The sequence below is a fragment of the Lactuca virosa genome, chromosome 3 (assembly GCF_052849685.1).
Source record: "Lactuca virosa cultivar CGN04683 chromosome 3, Lactuca_virosa_CGN04683_v6, whole genome shotgun sequence".
Classification (NCBI taxonomy): domain Eukaryota; kingdom Viridiplantae; phylum Streptophyta; class Magnoliopsida; order Asterales; family Asteraceae; genus Lactuca; species Lactuca virosa.
The window spans coordinates 241,445,938-241,465,324 of record NC_136428.1 but is presented as its reverse complement, the minus strand read 5'-3'; the positions used below and the strand labels follow the sequence as shown (position 1 = coordinate 241,465,324).

The 19,387-nt window shown below is 36.0% G+C and overlaps 1 protein-coding gene across 1 annotated transcript in view; it reads right to left on the bottom strand.

The window, feature by feature from the left end:
- LOC145164481 (uncharacterized) overlaps positions 1-18,522 on the bottom strand; it is a 31,829-nt gene extending 13,307 nt beyond the window's left edge. Inside the window, exons 1-2 of the mRNA XM_079083194.1 lie at positions 18,493-18,522; positions 173-691 (exon numbers count right to left, since the gene is read on the bottom strand). Of these exons, the coding sequence (XP_078939320.1) occupies positions 173-691; positions 18,493-18,522 (549 nt within the window). The remainder of the gene's footprint in view (positions 1-172; positions 692-18,492) is intronic.
- Positions 18,523-19,387: the final 865 nt, after the last annotated feature.

Here is a 19,387-nt window from a genome sequence, read left to right as displayed (position 1 = left end):
ATCAGGAAATCGTAGTAAATCAATTGATTTGATGTGGCATATGCCTAGGGCCTATGTTTATGTTATAAAGAAACTAATAATTAAAATTTTAGAAAATACCAAAACTACTTTGGTTACCAAGTGCATGCATACATGCATGAGTAATGTATAGAAGGTTATTATCGTAGTTTACCTTGGCATTTTGAATGAGGGATTGAAGGCTCTTAAGTTTTCTATGAGGCCATCTGTTTATGTTTAGCTCTCTGCATCTTTTCTTCAACACTGTTAACCCTATCCCTAGTTCCTTTGCTGCCATGATTATCGGCATCTCAAAGTACTTCTCTATCTCTTCAAACTCCAATGGTCTCAATCTCTTTGCCATCTTCCGGCCACCGTGATCAGTGGTGGCAGCACTAGAACTACATGTAGCCTCACCACCAGATTTACAGTCTTCACTGAAACTAACCAATGGTAAATTACCATCCTCCCAACAATCCCATAAGCTTATGTCTTCAAGGGGATCAAAATCGTGAAACTCATTTCTAGAAATGATGTTTTGATCTTTGTTAAGTACTGTGGAAACGTTCTGATCGAGCACTTCATGCAATTTTTCCGACAACTCGTAATCATGATGGTCGAGCATGTCACCACTGCAAAAATCCAAAAACTCAAGATAATCAAATCCAACACGATGAAAGACTCTTTTTGATCCCTACAAATCCAAACCATGTTTTGATCAATGTCGACAAAATCACTTTTCTGTGCGAAAGATGGTGCAATGAGTGACGTTTATATATACCTGAAAAGATCTTGATGATCAAAGTACTAAAACCAATCGAGGTCATCTATGGGGTTTTGACGATCTGCAGGTGGATCCATTTGTGAGGGAGAAGTTAAAAGTCACGGTAAGAATGTGATGATTTATATAAGTGAAGTGGGAGAAGTAATTAATAGCAAATTGTTGGGAATGCAACAAAACAAGTTAAGCACTTCTGAAAAAATTGATAAATGATTTCGGTAACACTCGCGGAATATAAACTAGTGAAAATTACAAACGAAATTGAATATATATAGTCTATGATGTTATGGTTATTGTGTATCTAACAAATGAAGAGAAAATGAATATATATATATTCTTTGAGCCGTAACCTTCTTCTTCAATTCACACACATATACGTATCTGTTGCTGCAAATTATGACTTGTGTGCCTCATGCATTTAATGCATCACATGCCTACTGCATATTCTTGACTTTGAAGCTACGTATCAGTTTCCAATTTCCCCAGTAGCACACTTTTCATTAGAAAATACTCCAAGTCTTCACACATGAACCAATTAGAAAGTACTCCAAGTCTTCACACATGCAAATTATGACTTGTGTGTCGCTATAGGTATGTCGTTGGATCTTGTTAAAAACCTATAGCGACAACAAGTCATTGTAATAGATTAAACCTGTGGTGACGACGAATGCCCTTGCAATCTTAATGATATACGACTAGTTTATGCCAAGCGACTATAAAAGAACTGGTAGGACTTATAATGCAAATTTCGTCAAAATTTGTTGAAACATTCGTAATGATGGAACACGCTAACTATAAAATATTCATAGTGGTAATACCAAGGATAAAACAGGGAGTATAAAAGCACACATAGAATACTCTATCATCCTAAAACAATAAACTCCTTTTAAATTGACTCAGCTCAAGTTACAATAAGAAATTTCCAAGGTCATCATGTGACATCAGGCGGGTTGTTCCTCACCATAATCAATTTCTTGTACTACGAGAAGTTTTCCACATCTTTTTCCAAACTCTTGAAGTCCCAGTCAAAATGCAAATTTCGGAACGAAATTCCCTCTAACGGGGGGATGATGTGACAACCGTCAAATTTCGGTCAAGTCAAAGTCAAACAAAGTCAACAAGTCAAACCGGTCAACTCCATTAACCCTTGTATGTTAGGGTTTACATTATACAATTCGCTATTTCAATGAGAAAACATCATTTGAAAAATTCATGTGTTTGATTTTCCTTAGCCTTAACAGTGCTAAACAACGAACCAAAGCGATAAAACACTATTGCACAATCATCGGGATTGTGTAAGACACTAAATCATGGCTTAACGGGGTTTATGGACCTTTCGTTGCGAAGCCGGACACTCAAAAAGATCACAAACGAAACCTCTCACAATCTCTTTCACTCAACCTCTCTCTATTAAAATCTCTCCCCGAATCTCTCCCAAATCTCTCTCAAAAGTTCCTTTAAATTTTTGTAATCATTCGGGCCATCCCGACCCTTAACTGGGTCAAAAACCACTTGAAACGGGGTAAAAACGGGTAAAATAGGCTTAAGGACCCAAAACTGAAGCTTCAGGACCGAAGTCCCTGTCATAAAGGAAGACGACACACATTTGTCTGTCGTAACCTTACGACGCGCGTGTTGATGACACGCAATGAGTATCAAGGAAGCCCCTGTCATAAAAGACGACGACATGCATTTTTGCGTGTCATAATTTTTCCGGTTTTTCGACTACGACTTTGTTTTAGGCCCGTTTTTCATCATTTTAACGCGGGATTTTCACCAAAAACTTTATTTTTACAGTTAGAACTCTATATTTCAGTAATCCCCACGTTTTTAGGGCCATTCATACCAATAATTAGTGGGGGAGGTGCTTGAGGTGGAAAGATGACTTTACTTTACTTTATGTCACATGCCACCACTCACACCCACTACATGGCCAACTCTTTCCCACTACATGACCAGCTCTTACCCACTACATGACCAACTCATACCCACTACATGACCAGCCCCACTCCTTGTCTAAGTATAAAAACCCATCCCTTCATACTTCTTTCATTCTCTCATTTTCCTCCAAGGATCACACTCCAAATTCTCTCACCATTCTCTCTCAATTCCAAGACTTCCAAGGCTGATTATCAAGCTTTCTTCCACTCTTGGTAAGTATAATTCATTCTTCTTATGATTATTACACATCCTTCTACTCAAAATCATAAGAATCTTACACAAACATCGTCACCTTCATGTTAGGTTCTCGATTCGTCAAGGCATCTTCTAAGTGTTCTTCGGTTGAACACTTCTCTTCTCCAACATCCATCCTCTAATAACACATAAGGTGAGTTCATACCCCTATATTTTCATGTTTTTCTTAAGTTTTAAGGGGGGGGGGGAATACAAGTTAAAACACCAAAAACACAACTAAACTCATTTAACAGTCTTCAACAGAAACGTTTAACTCCATTCACGGACTGTTTTGGTCAACTTAAACATTTTAGTTTTCAAAACTGTTTCAGACACATATAGTTCAGGTTCATACCTTTAAAATGACTACTTGCACATCACCATATGATTTGTCTACGATTTATGGTGAGTTTTACAAAACTGTCTATCATTTCAGAAACAAAACCGGACTAGTCTGTGAATATGAATATTTTCACACAAGTTGGAGATCACTAAAAATCATGAGAAAATTTATGAACAAACTAGACACACTTTCCAAACTCTCAGAATTTGCGGTTTTTGATTTAGACCTTTGATGATTTTTCTATAAATTTTCTAAGAACAGTAACAGAAACGTTATTACTAGAAAAATACCATCAATTTCATTTACGCCTTGTAACTCGTTGAGCAAGGTGTATATCATTATGTAATCATATATTATTACATTATATGTCATTTTGTCTTGGTAATTAGACATACATCAGAAAACAAATGGATTTTTACCTTCACAAGTATGGTAAATAATTAATTTTTATAAACAAAGTTTACATCCGTAATACACAAACATTTGGTAAACTATGACAATTATAGTTTATGAACACTACTACTACCCTTGTTGTGATAAACTATAATAGGTATAGTTTATGATACATTTATATAACAAACTATAATTTGTATTAATACTGTATTCTCGTTTAGCAGTTCCTAAACCAAAACTATTAATTATATTAGGTTCTACGCCATTTTGACCCGAACCGTCTATCGTACGACACACACATTTCGTTTTGGGACTAAAGTGAGTAATCTACCCCATATTTTATAATTTTCAATACTTTTGGGGTGTATCATGTGGTTCTAATATGTTCCAACTTCATTTTATTGTTTTATCACAATTGAGACATTGTTGGGACATTTATACGTGAGTCATTAATTGTATAACTATTGTTGTTTACGCTACATGTACTTGTAGTGCATTACCATTTTTAGTCTAATCTCCATGACTATGCCCGTACTCTTGAGGTACGTTATGGACAATAATAGCGCTATTGGGTTGACCACCCCGCCTTGGGACGCTAAGGTGATTGATCGCACGTGGTTGAGTGTGTTTGATGATTAGATGCTCCATCCTATATATATATATATATATATATATATATATATATATATATATATATATATATATATATATATATATATATATATATGTATATATAGGGTGAGGACTTATTGTTGTTGTTATCATTTGTTAATCAATTTTGGATTTATAAACCGTTATCTCAAATACAATTGTTTGCCGACTTCAAAAGAAAACAAATTTCAAATTATAAATGTTTCAACTTCACAAATTTTCTCTACTAAAATTAGATTACTCACCAACTCTCGTAGTTGACCTGTTTTTACCCATGATGCAGATTTGAAGAATGAAGTTGATGAAAAATAGGTTGTGCCTTAGAAATCCACAAGACTATTTAAATTTGATGTAATAAATGTTGTTCGTATTTGGATTTGTATTTGTATGTTGTGGATCTTGTTTGCATACTTAGTACTTAATTGAATCTAATCATATTATAACATAGTTGTCATGAGACTTTGAACAATATATCACGCCTTGATCGATTCCGACAAGGATCGGGGTGTGACATGATATGTTTTGGAAACCTTTTTGGTAGGGACTAGATTAAGGATATGGGCAGCAGTCTCTAAGGCATACCCCCAGAATGAGATAGGTAACGAAGCTAGACTCATCATGGAACAAACCATGTCTAGCAAGGTTCTATTGCGCCTCTCAGCCACACCATTAAGCTGTGGTGTCCTAGGTGGCGTCAATTGTGAAACAATTCCACATTCCTTAAGATAGTCAATGAACTCGATACTAAGATACTCTCCTCCTCGATTGGATCGCAACATCTTTCTCTTCCTACCCAATTGATTCTCCACTTCTTGCTTAAACTCTTTGAACTTTTCAAAGGTTTCTGACTTATGCTTGATTAAGTATATATAGCCATATCTACTGTAATCATCAGTAAAAGTTACATAGAAGCGGTTAGCATCCCTTGTGGCGGTTCTGAATGGTCCACACACATCAGTGTGTATGAGATCCAACAGACCTTCACCCCTTTCACAATTACCAGTGAAGGGTGACTTGGTCATCTTTCCAAGTAAACAAGATTCGCAAATGTCATCCGACTTTAAGTCGAATGACTCCAGGACTCCATCCTTTTGGAGTTGGGCTATGCGCTTCTTGTTGACATGTCCAAGACGACAATGCCATAAGCATTCCTTATCCAAATCATTGGAAGAATCAATGTGTAACACATTATTTCCTAGGTTATCTACACCATTCACAGTTTCATATACACCATTTCAAGGTAATGCTTCAAAATAAAATACACCATTGTAATAAGCATTAATAGTACCAACTTCAATATTAAAAGAAAATGTAAAACCTTGTTTGTACAAACTATGAAAGAAAATAATATTTCTCGTCATATCAGCCGAGTAACAACATTTATTCAAATCTAAATTTAAACCATTACTAAGCAATAAAGAGTAAACTCCAATCTTGGTCACAGGCGACATTTTCCTATTTCTCATTATTAAGTTTATCTTCCCGTGCTCCACATCCCTACTTCTTTTTAGTCCCTGCAAATCAGAACAAATGTGAAATCTACAACCTGTATCAAGGACCCAAGAATTAGCATGTGATGAGTTATTAGACTGAATAGTGTAAATACATGCAAAGGAGGGTTTGATCTTCCTATCCTTTATGTCCTGCAAGTACTTGGGGCAGCTTCGTTTCCAGTGCCCTTTTTCATGACAATGGAAGCAATCAGCATCCTTCGGATTGGAAGAGGAATTAGCAGAACCAACTTTGGTCCCACTAGAAGAGGATCCATCAAGAGACTTTCCCTTGCGGCTCTTGGAGGGAGCCTTCCTCTTCTTTCCCTTCCCATGTCCGATTGCCAGAACAAGGGCAGAAGCAGTGGTAGTAGGAGTAGACACAACCGATTTGCCTTTCAAGTTGCTTTCTGCAGTCCTTAAAAGGCCTTGAAGCTTGCTAAGAGTGACCTCCTCCTTGTTCATATGATAGGTCATACGAAACTAATCATAACAAGAAGGTAAAGAGTGTAGAATAATATCTATGGCCAACTCTTCATCAAAATTGACATTCAATTTTAGCAAGCGGTCTACGAATCTCTGCATCTTTTGCAAGTGTGCCGTGATGGGTTCACCATCCTTCATTTTGGTTGTGATCATGGAGGCAATGATCTCATACCTCTCATGCCGATCACTTTGATGGTATCTTTCCATCAAATCTTGATACATTTCATAGGGATAGTAGTCCTCATAGGACTTCTGTAGCTCAGCAGTCATGGTAGCAATCATTAGACACGACACCTTTGTCGCATCCCTCTCATGAGTAGTGTGTTCAGTGATTTGTTCAGGAGTGCCAATGGTTACATCAATCTCCTTAAGCTCTTTATGCAGGACATATTCTTTATCCACATATCAAATAGCCATTCTGATGTTACGAATCCAGTCATTGAAGTTCGAGCCATCGAAAATGACCCTTCCACATAGGTTCATGAGGGAGAAAGAGCCTGAAGGGATTGGGTTGGAAACATTGTTTGGGATAGACATGTATAAAGAAGAAGAACAAAGTTTAGGTTAGATGATAATCCTTAATATTACACCCAATATGAAATATTAAGGCTAGGACCCAACACAATATTCTACAATTGCATAGAGGGATGCCGTAATCCAATTGTAAAATATTTGAAGGTAGGTAAATGACGATTTACCAATTTCCACCATGAAAAACGAAATAGATTATTAAGTTTTAATTGGTTTGAAATTCCTAGATCTTTGAGATTCATTGAACTTTTCAATGGCATGTTTAAATCTCGATTGTGCCCTTCAAGTTTGTGACTGGGATGCCGAGGATCACAAACAAGGTGTGAATAACCATGCAAATTAACTTGGTACACCCAATGTTACAAATCACCTAATCAATGTGCCGGTTAACCACACACGCTCCATTGATCTATGATTAACATCAAGTTACCCTTTCCCACACATTGTCAGTCCCAGATTAGTGTGCCGGTTAATCACACACGCTCCACTAACGACTTAACAAGGTGCAAAGTGTAATTTCATGGATTAGCACCATTTTCACATTTTTCCTAAAGTAATTCAGATTGGGAATTTAATAAAAGTTTAGTTACTTTATATTTATCATTATACTTTTAATGAGGGAGAATTAATGTCATATCCTATCCGTTCGGCTAACGACCCTCCACCAGTCAAGGTAGCGGTGGGTGAGAGTGGACACCCATTAAACCACCATTTTATAGGCAGTAACCTTATACCCCCTTATAGACCGGCTACGTGAATGAGGCCTACTAACGGTAAGACTAACTAGTCTTATACATATATATATATATATATATATATATATATATATATATATATATATATATATATATATATATATATATATATTATTAAACTTATTATATTATAAAGTATAAGGGTTGAATTTTAACTTTTAAAACTCCAGGGTTTGGAATTAAAGTTTCATTGATGAGACTTTACAAATTCCAAAACTTGAGGGTAAGTTTTGAAACATGTCAAAACTCTTCACATTCATAACTTATGAGTTTAATTGGATTTTAATGTATGAGACCTTTCATTTTTCATAACTTGAGGACAAGTTATGGAGGTCATTAAAATTCATTTAGATCATTTTCTTACAACAAACATTATCACATAATTCATGGATGATCTAATCAAACTCATAAACAATATAATTCTAAGTTAACAATTTGCAAGCAACTTTGTTTATCATATTAAACAAAAATTATTTTTTTAAAACTTTGACAATTATCTTGTGGTTGGATGAGTACAAGCACTACCATATCATAAAAAACATTTCCAATGATGCAAAACAGTTTGTGGTAGTGTTCCCAATCCAAACCAGGCCAAGAAACTCGAAATTCTGCAAACAGAGCCTTCAACTCGTCGAGTGCATGAACTGGACTCGGCGAGTTGCTCTGTTACTGAGTGGACTCGTCGAGTCTTTTCATGGACTCGGTGAGTTCACCTGTCAGAGGACAAAATTTCGACTTTTTCAGCTTTGAAAAACTAGTAAGCATCAAATATAATAGAAAACAATCCTAGGCTCTGATACCACTGTTGGGTTTTGAGCACTATAACACTCCTATGGTGCACATGCAACCCTAAATGCTTTGGATCCATGTTTTCTCTAATTATACATGCATTTTTTTTCCAAAGCATTCACCCTAGCTAGCATACAATTGAAGCTATATAGTAAAAACTTAGTTTGGATGCTTACCTCTTGAGTAGGGTAGAGTTCTTGACCTTTGAAAGCTTGAGCACCTCAAGTGTGATGCCTCTAATGGTTCACAATCACCAATATGCAAGAGGAGGCTTAAGAGAATAAGTTACTTATCTCAAAAGGATGGTGTAACCGATTTTGACTCATGAGGGTTCTATTTATAGTGTGGCAAATGCTAGGGTTACACTTTGTAAACCCTAATGCTCCATGACTTTCCACATTCTTATGCTCCATGGGTTTAACCTCCATGGACTATCCATGGATTAACTTATTGGTTTAGCCCATCTAAATAATCATGGATCATTAGCCCACACTACAAGAATCATTGATTTACGTAATCAATCCCCATATATTTAATTAGTCTCTTTTGACCACAAAATTAATTCCTAAATAATTCTTGATCAATACTAATTAAATAATATGATTCCATATTTTAATATGTTATACTTGTTATATATTAATAAATCATAAATAACCTTATTCTCAAAAGTCCATCCTATCAAATTGCACCGCTGAAGGCAACCCAAAAGGACCATGCTACTATCGGGTCAAGTACATCCCAGTTATAGTTATGGGCTTAGACACCAAATCAAACAATAAGTTGGTATAAGAGCCTTGGTTTGAGAGAATTGGATGAACATTCGTCTGAATCCAGACTCAAAATAGGGAACTGCAAAAGTCTTTAAACTGGTTTTTAAAATTGTTTTCAAAAGTAACCAAGGAAGGATGCGATGTGCACGATCAGACGGAGCAAGAAAGTATACCCCAAGTTACCCACACTGTTATTGATATTATGTTTATGTTAGAACAACATGCTAGTGGTAGGCTAGGGAGCTTTAGGAATTGCATGATATAATTGCCTGATATGTGATTCATGATAGCCTAGGATTATTTCTTGTATGGAATTGATATCATTACTATAGTTGCTTAGTGTGTGCATCATAGTTGTACATAAATAAGATTTTATAGCCTGATAATGTTTAGTTTGGCCTTATTTCCTATTCTTGTTTGATGAAAGGATTAAGGTAGAATCAAGTATTCGACTGTCTATAGGATCCAGCTGTTGGATTAGGTGTCTAAGCCCATAACTATAATTGGTATGTACTCGACCCGAGAGTAGCATGGTCCATTTGGGTTGCCTTCACCAGAACAATCTGATAGGATGGATATTTGAGAAAGAGGTTATTTATTATTTATTAATATATTACAAGTATAATATATAAATTGTGAAATCTTATTATTTAATTAGTATTGATCAAGAATTAATTTGGATTTAATTTAGTGATCAAAAGAGACTAATTAAATTAACGGGGAATGATATGTAAATCAGTGATATATATATATATATATATATATATATATATATATATATATATATATATATATATATATATCTATCTATATATATATATATATATATATATATATATATATATATATATAGTGTTTGGGCTATTGATCCATGTTTGGCTAAGTTTTATGTAAGTATCCATGAAGAGTTAGCCCACATGAGATATGGATCATAACCTAAGTGTATGGATTAGGGTTTACCCATAACTCTTGGAATCCTACACTATATATGTGTTATCCCTTAGCCAAAATCGTTTACCCTAAGCATTCTAAGAGCTCTAAGAGAACCCTAGCCGATTTTGGTGGTGCTTAACCTCTCTCGCAAAGTCCTCCTTTGTTCATGGTGTTTGTGAACCATTTTAGGCATCACACTTTAGGTGTTAAGCTCTTGAAAGGCCAAGAACTACAAGCTACATCAAGAGGTATTCATCTAACTTGATTTTATATGGTATATCCTCTATTGTATTCTAGTTAAGATGTATGCTTTGGAAAAATTCAAATTTCATGTATAATTAGAGAAAACATAGATTCAAAGCATCTAGGGTTGCATGTGCACCATAGGAGTGTTTTAGTGCTTAAAACCCAACAATGGTATCAGAGCCTAGGATTGTTTTCTGTTATATTTGATGCTTGTTAATTTTCAAAGCTGGAAAAAATTGATTTTTTGGCCTCTGACTGATGAACTCGCCGAGTCCAATGCCTGACTCGACGAGTCCACTCATTAAAATGGCAACTCGACGAGTCATGTTCATATACTCGTCGAGTAGAGGCTTCTGGTTGCAGAATTTCGAGTTTTTGGCCAGAATTGGATTAGGATCATTACCACAAACTGTTTTGTAATTATAAAAATCGTATTTTCTGATTTGGTGATGATGATCCTCATCCAATTAAAGGACAATTGTCAAATTTTAAGATAATAAGATAATTATTTGTATTATTTGATATGAATTGCCTTGCTATGAGTTAGATTAGATCAATAGTGAAATCATATGATAATGCTGTTAGTTAAAATTGATCTAAGTTGTTCTTGAAGTGAGTTTTGTAACGTGTCCTCAAGTTATATGAAGAGTCTCATTCATGAACATTAAAACTCATATGTTTTCATAAGTTATGGAAACGAAAAGGTTTTCAAGAGTTACAAAACTTGCCCTCAAGTTTTGGTATTTGAAAAGTCTCAAATTATGAAAACATTAACTCTAGTAATTGAAAGGTTTCAAAAGATGCAACCCGTGGGTTCATAACTTAAAAATTAATTAAATGGTTTTAATTTTGAATATTTAATAACCTAGATGCTTTGAATAGTTCAATTACACCTTATGGACTTTATTAAATTAATTAAAGTGTTTAATTAAAGGTGAAGATTAATAAATCCATAACAACATGGTTTAAGTTTAATTAAATTAAGAGTATAATTTATTAAAAGATTAAACCACCTAGTATTTTAAATGTTTAAAATACACCCTTATATTATATAATATTAAAGTTTAATATATTATATATATAAGTAAATGGTCAGTCTTAACGTTAGTAGGCCTCATTCACGAAGCCGGTCTATAAGGGGGTATAAGGTTACTGCCTATAAAATGGTGGTTTAATGGATGTCCACTCTCACCCACCTCTTCCTTGACTGGTGGAGGGTCGTTGGCCGAACGGGTAGGATAGGACATTAATTCTCATTAAAAGTATAATGAAATACCAAGTAACTAAATACTTTTATAAATTCCCAATCTTAGTTACTTAGGAAAAATGTGAATTTGATGCTAACCCATGAAATTGCACATTGCACCTTATTAGTCATTAGTTGAGCGTGTGTGGTTAACCGGCACACTAATATGGGACTAATGAAGGATGACAATGGGTAGCTTGATGTTAATCATGGATCAATGGAGCGTGTTTGGTTAACCAACACATTGATTAGGTGATTTGTAACATTAAGTGTACCAAGCTAATTTGCATGGTTATTCACACCTTATTTGTGATCCTCGGCATCCCTGTCACAAACTTGAAGGGCATAATCGAGATTTAAACATGTCATTGAAAAGTTCAATGAATCTCAAAGAATCTAGGAATTTAAATTCATTCAAAACCTAAAATCCATTTTCGTTTTTCATGGTGGAAATTGGTAAATCGTCATTTACCTACCTTCAAATAATTTGCAATTAGATTACGGCATCCCTCTTCTGAATTGTAAATTATTGTGTTGGGTCCTAGCCTTAATATTTCATTTGGGTGTTATATTAAGGACTTAAATCAACTAACTTGAATTTCTCCCATGTAGATGTGTAGTTCATACAACTATGGTCTTCCCGAATCTTATGGAAAAAATTTTCCTCATGAAGATGATGTTCCCGGAAATCATACTTCACTTCCTCCACCTCCTCCAATTATTCTCCCTAACCCACAAGTTCAACGACTTGAAAAGTTCAAGGTCACTCAAGCCCTATTGGTTAGCAAACACCAAGATAGAGGGTCTGTATGTGCACATGTCTTGGAGATGAAGTCACACATTGACAGGCTAGGAATGTTATGAGTCATTGTGGCAAGGAAGTTGGCTGTTAACTTGGTTCTTCAATCACTTCCTAAGTCATATTGTGAGTTCATTAAAGATTACTATATGACAGACCACGACATGTCCATTATCGATCTTACATATTTGCTAATTGCTGCTGAATTAGCAATTATTTGGCACACTGGTAATGCAAATTTGATTGGAATATCTACTTCCCAAACTTCCATGGACATTGACAATGGAAACATTGGAAGTCCAGAAAAGATTTCTCTTTCCAAGGGAAAAGGAAAGGTTAAGTCTTAGATTGTCCCGTGTACCATTTCAAAAGAGTCTGTTTGTTTCTATTGCCAAGAGAAGGGGCATTGGTTGCGAAGCTGCCCTGACTACCTGATAGATCTAAGAGATGGTAAAGTCAAAATGTGTGACTCTGCTTCAGGTAAATTCACTATCTAACTCTATTAAGTTCCTACTTATAGATTCTTAATACATGATGTGATAAGATTGCATTTTGATGTTTTGTAGGATCAAAGAAGAGAAAGGAAGCTTGAAAGAAGAGTAAGTTGATTCTGATCGCGAAGAGATGGATTTCGATCGCATAGTTCGATGTTCCGAATTTTGAGCTGCTGCTTAGGAGTTATGATAGATTGCTTAGAAATATGTAGCGACATAGTTTTCATTTGTAATTGCATTGTAAGGAAAAGATTTTCCGCGTTTTATAAATAAAGAAAGAATTTTGATTTTATCTTATTTATATTTCCTTGCAATGGCATTTGTGAAAATTGATGTTTGTATGTTTCTATTTTTTTAGCGATATGGATTTGATTCTTTCGTTTGTGGTAGTGTCTAAATTTACCAAATAAGGAAATATTCTCATCACCAAGTCTCAATTGGATAGAAACTTGGAATCATGCAATCTGTATTGTATGATGGATGAGAACCTTCGTCGTTGGGAAATTAAGACTAATTCCTTGTTCACATGTATATGTGAGTCAAGTGAAGGACTAGGGGATTGGGTACACTTGGTTGTGCACTGGTCAGGTCCACCACAAAGAACGATAAGACTATTCGTTATGATTTACTAAAAGTTTAGTAAATATGGTTATGCTTACAAGATTAAGTATAATTCTGAGTCATTGGAAAAGTTTCAATGTAAAGCAGAACGAATAAGAAGAATCAAATTAGGCAGAAAGATAAAAGTTTCTCCAATCTGAAAGGAAGGGAGAGTACTCTAGTATCGTGTTTTATGATCATCCTTATGATTATGCAACTATGTCACAATTGATCCTATAAGGATACCTTAGTGCATTTGTATGGCTAAGAAGAGGAATCGTGAATTGTTGAAATGGTTAAATCAAAAGGTGAATCATACTTCGTTCCAAAAATTAAGTCTTAGAGTCATACTCCAAGATTGTGCCTTGAGTAACATAATCTTAAGAAAGGTGTATAACACTTATCAAATGTACAGTAAAATGTTTTCTACTCTTGTACATTTGAAATTGGTAAGTTGTGATGTTTTGGATAAAACAAAGATCAACTAAGACCGATTGTGAGAAGTGTTTGTCTTGATAAGAAACCGCACTAACTCTTGAATATTTGTTTGTCAAGTAATGTTTCTTGACAAAGAGAATCTTATATGTCAAGAGGTCAGTGGGAGTCTTAAAGATCTTGAAAAATTTCAAGAACTAATCAAGAATAAACCTATTGTTAATCACTAGCACATGACTTGAGGTTTGTAACCTATCGTGTTGACATATTCTTGTTTTTATGCCATTCCAGTTAAAGTTGACTATGCATGTGAGTTCTATGAGTTCTCATCTGTTTGCATAAGGCAAAGCATCTTGATTTCATTGATCAGCATGGGTGAGCTGCTTAACAACTTGGAAGACATGGTAGGCCCTTGAGCTGCCAAGAGGCAAGAAGTTAAGATTGAACAAGTTCAGTCCATATGAGTTTGGATTTGTCACTAACCTTGTCTTTTGATTATGGTGATGACAAATTCACATGGATAAGAACACATACACCATAAAATCTAAGTGTCATAAGGTTTCTCTCCAATTCATGAAAATGATTGTGAGGAAACGTTTTCAGTAAGTGGATTTTAAGCAAATAGCATGTGTGATATTTTCATTCTCAAATTCGATTATGATTACGACATCCCTCTTCATAGTTCGAATTGTAAGAAATGGCAAATAGTTTGAACATTCGGAACTTATTGCTGTAAGTTCTGAATAGTTTAGACACACATATGAGCTTTCTAATAAAGGGTGTATGAGCTTAGATAAAGGCTTATCTAAGCATCTCGTGTCAGAAACCTGAACTTTGGTAAGAAAGTCAATAAATATTGATTTCTAGAAGTCCAACTGATTTTTGGATACATGTCAATGCTAGTGGGAGCATAAGTATTATGCTAGTAAGATAATACTTATTATGCTAGTGGGATCATAATTGTTATGGTAAGTGTTGCGAGTTAGCAATGTTAATTATAGAAAAACAAAAGTTTCAATTTGCAAAGTTGCAGAGTTTGAAAAGTTGTTTTGCTACAATTAAGGGAGAGGAATTCATACTTCATTTCAAATCTAAAAGTTTAGATTGTGAGATTTTAATCAAATTTAGTCAAGGATATATATGAATGTTATGTTGGAATGGTTCAACATAAGGAAATTCTATATATGGAAATGTTATAGCAAGAGACTGGTAAAGTATCTGGTCTGTATGTAAGACATTATGAATCGTGTCCCATATGCTTCGAATATAGGATCGATTGCATGTGCTATAATATTCTCCTGTTCTAATTTTCCAAATGCCTAGGGCATTTAGAGGGAAAAAGGACTAGAATCGGATACGACTGGAGTTATTAAACAACTTTCAAGGACGATCTGAGGTTACCAAGGATTGGTTGCTTGTGGATAGTTGGAAGTATGGTAATGGATGGACCATATTGACATGATTTTGAATAGATAAGATTCTATTAAGAATGGATAGTCATATGGCAATTATGGAAAAGGTTCCATAACGGGAGTTGGATATCAAGAATCTATGAGTAAGTTAGAAACTTTTATGCAAGAAGGATGTTCAAAGGAATGTGCTTTGAATATGAGACTTCGTATCTATGGAATTGTCTTGTAACAATTTCCAATGGAAGTTTTGTAATTGGCAAAGTCTATGTGATTTGTGTTTATAGTCATTACAAAAAGGATCATTGCATATAAGCTTAGAATCTATCAGATTACAGTAAGTGGCAAGGACATGGTATTCTTACACTTACGATAAGGGTTTGGAATTGTGAAATGAATGTCATTGGAAATGTTTACAATTGATCTATTTCACAAAGTAAGGACATAGGTAAACATAGTGTGCATGCTTGGAGCATGGGATAACTATTGTTTTGATTCAAGTATTAAGTTGATTAATCGAAATATTATACAATGAATAATGTATAATCAATATGGTGATTAAATAAAAGGTGTTTTATTTATATTCAAAATTTTTGAGACCATATTGGATTCGATTATTCTTGTGTTTCACTTTGCATGTTTTGACTTCCCGAATAACTGGGTTATTTAAACCATCCACAGTCGATCATACTTTGGAAGTAGGTATTGAAGCTAGACTGTCATGAATGGGTCTGTAGATTGTCTAAAGGTGTTTAGACATAGCACAAATTTGTTGTAGTGTTCGTAAGTACTCTTGTAACAAGATTTGAGTATTGGATTAAACCCACGCTCATCTGAATTACGTCATGGATTTTATCACGAGTGATTGTGAGACGATAATATCTTATATTCTTGAAACCAAGACATGTGAGTTGTAGTTTACAAGTCGGTTGCACATTGACATATGTAAACGCACCAGTAACTTGGTGTTATAAAACATATTGTTGTGTGTGATTTGATGAGTAAGTGCAAGCAAGCATTTGAGTCAAATTTTATCCATTCCTTTTACCCAAGGTGGATAAAAGCGATATATGTGGGCCCCTCGATGATTTAGTGATGAAAACCCTAAGCGCTTGGCCAAGCCTGGACAGATTTGATTTCTTCAATTAGTCGGTCGTCATAAATCGGAAATCGGGAAAAAACACATGAATAGAGAGAATGATTATGATCCATGTCTCAGTTCATACGATATCTAGAATGGAGGAATATATGATCCCTTATCTAATAGGCGCGTCATTGACTAGGTTAGAGTTCGACAGCGGCTTTTAAGAGCTACGATAGCTAGTCGGGATTTTAGAGTCGTACTTGCAATAATAGTTATTAGACTTATCCAAGTGGGAGACTGTTGGATTAGGTGTTTAAGCCCATAACTATAATTGGCATGTACTCGACCCGAGAGTAGCATGGTCCATTTGGGCTGCCTTCACTAGAACAATCTGATAGGATGGATATTTGAGAAAGAGGTTATTTATGATTTATTAATATATTACAAGTATAATATATTAATTATGAAATCGTATTATTTAATTAGAATTGATCAAAAATTAATTTGGAATTAATTTAGTGATCAAAAGAGACTAATTAAATTAACGGGGACTGATTATGTAAATCAATGATATATATAGTGTTTGGGCTATTGATCCATGTTGGGCTAAGTTTTACGTAAGTATCCATGAAGAGTTAGCCCACATGAGATATGGATCATAACCTAAGTGTATGGATTAGGGTTTATCCATGACTCTTGGAATCCTACATTATATATGTGTTATCCCTTAGCCAAAATCGTTTACCCTAAGCATTCTAAGAGTTCTACGAGAACCCTAGTCGATTTTGGTGGTGCTTAACCTCTCTCTCAAAGTCCTCCTTTGTTCATGGTGTTTGTGAACCATTTTAGGCATCACACTTGAGGTGCTAAGATCTTGAAAGGTCAAGAACTACAAACTACATCAAGAGGTATTCATCTAACTTGATTTTATATGGTATATCCTCTATTGTATGCTAGTTAGGATGTATGCTTTGGAAAAATTCAAATTGCATGTATAATTAGAGAAAACATAGATCCAAAGCATCTAGGATTGCATGTGCACCATAGGAGTGTATAGTGCTTAAAAGCCAACACCAGTGTTATGTATTATTAGCATACACATGTGTTGTAGGGTTAGTGGAAGTTTCATGGATGGGTTATGTGTAAGCAGCCGGACAGTTGAGGAATGTCTAGCCTTTCTCTAGGGAGTGAGAATAGGATGTATGCGTATTCTAGTGTGTGTTGTTAGGGTTATTGTAATGATCTTCTAAGACAAATACGGGTAGGTGTGGAAGGTAGTATGGGCCCGTACTACCAAAAGCACAGGACATGTATGCGTAGCAGTGAAGTCACAACCCCTAGGGTTTCATTATTTAGAATAGCTCATATGGTATGAAATACGTCGTGTCTGATATTTTCTAGTTTATTTTCAGTATGGTGCTCACGAGGGGATCAGGTTTAGGAGCTGGAGAAGGCAGCTAGGATAGGCCAGGGTTGACTGAGGATCATATTAGGGAGTTGATTTTTGCTGAGGTTGTTATTGATATCCGGGGATCGATACCGGAGTTGTTTGGTTCTATCAAGACCGCCATGATTGAGCTTTTCGATGATCGTTATGCGACACTTTCTGAGGTTGCTATTGTTGCAGCTACCACGACAGTTGCAGCCGTTGGAGTTCATGGAGAGAGAGGGATCCTTACAGTATCGGGACTTCGATAATACAAAGCCCCCGGTGTTCGATGGAGTTCAAGATCTGATCATTGCGATGAGGTGGTTATCCTATGTTGATGGGTGTTTCTTTATGTGCTCTTACCCTGCTGACCAGAAGGTCAAGTGCTCCCTGAACCTTTTTCGGTCAGGAGCGAAGGATTGGTGGAGATTGGTGACTGGTTCGTAGACTCCTGAGTAGAGGACTGCTATGGCATGGGAGCAGTTTTCTAAGATGTTTCGCATGAGATACGTTCCATTGGTGGAGAGGGAGAGGTTGGCCCAAGAGTATTTGGATTTGAGGAAGGGGACTGAGTCGGTGACTGAGATCACCAAGATGTTTACTGATAGGGATCTTTTTTGTCCTAAGTTTGCTGCTTCCGAGAAAGCTCAGATTACCCGATACTTGAACATGCTCAAGACAGACATTCGCTAGTTTGTGTCCATTTAGCGCTATTGTACACTTATGGAGCTTCAGGAGGATGTGAGGAGGCGGGAGATTGAGATGGAGCTCCAGCATAGGGACAAGAGGCAGGATCTGGTACAGGAGAAACCTGCGACGAAGTGGTTCAAGGCCGCTGATGTGAGATCATGGGCTCAGAGGGCCGCACTTGTGGAAAGTGTGGCAAGGTTCATGATGGTTCTTTTCGATCTTATTATGGGTGCCACAAATGTGGAAAGGAGGGGCATTATGCCCAGGATTGTCGCCAGCAGGTCCCAGTACCGAGCACCAGGATCTGTTAACACTGTGAGAAGGTTGGCCATATTAAGGCCAACTGTCCTTTGCTCACTGCGGGACCGGCACAAGCTCCAGCACCATTTATCATTCTGTCAATTATTTTATGGTATGCTTATGTTTATGCTTCTGATAGGTGCCTACTTAGTGAATTCTTTTCCTACTCTTATGTTATTCGACTTGGGTGAGAGTCGTTCCTTTGTATATGAGTCTTTTAGTAGAGTTTTTATTTGACCCTTGGAAAGCTGGAGTGTCCGTTGCGGGTTTCTATCGCCAACGAACATGAGATTTCTGCATCGAGTGTTTTCCGGGATTGTGTTTTGGAGATTTTTGGGGTACCTTACTCGATTGATTTGATCTGTATTCCCATGGGATATGTGTGTATGATAGTAGGGATGTAACGTCTGGTTCCTGGTATGAATTTAACTTATTTATTTATTCATGTTAAGAGAGGGACTCGACGAGTTGGTGGCCATAACTCGTCGAGTAGAAGGAAAATTATGCGCGGGGTTTAAGCTATCTACTCGACGAGTTAAGAGCCCTCGACTCGGCGAGTAG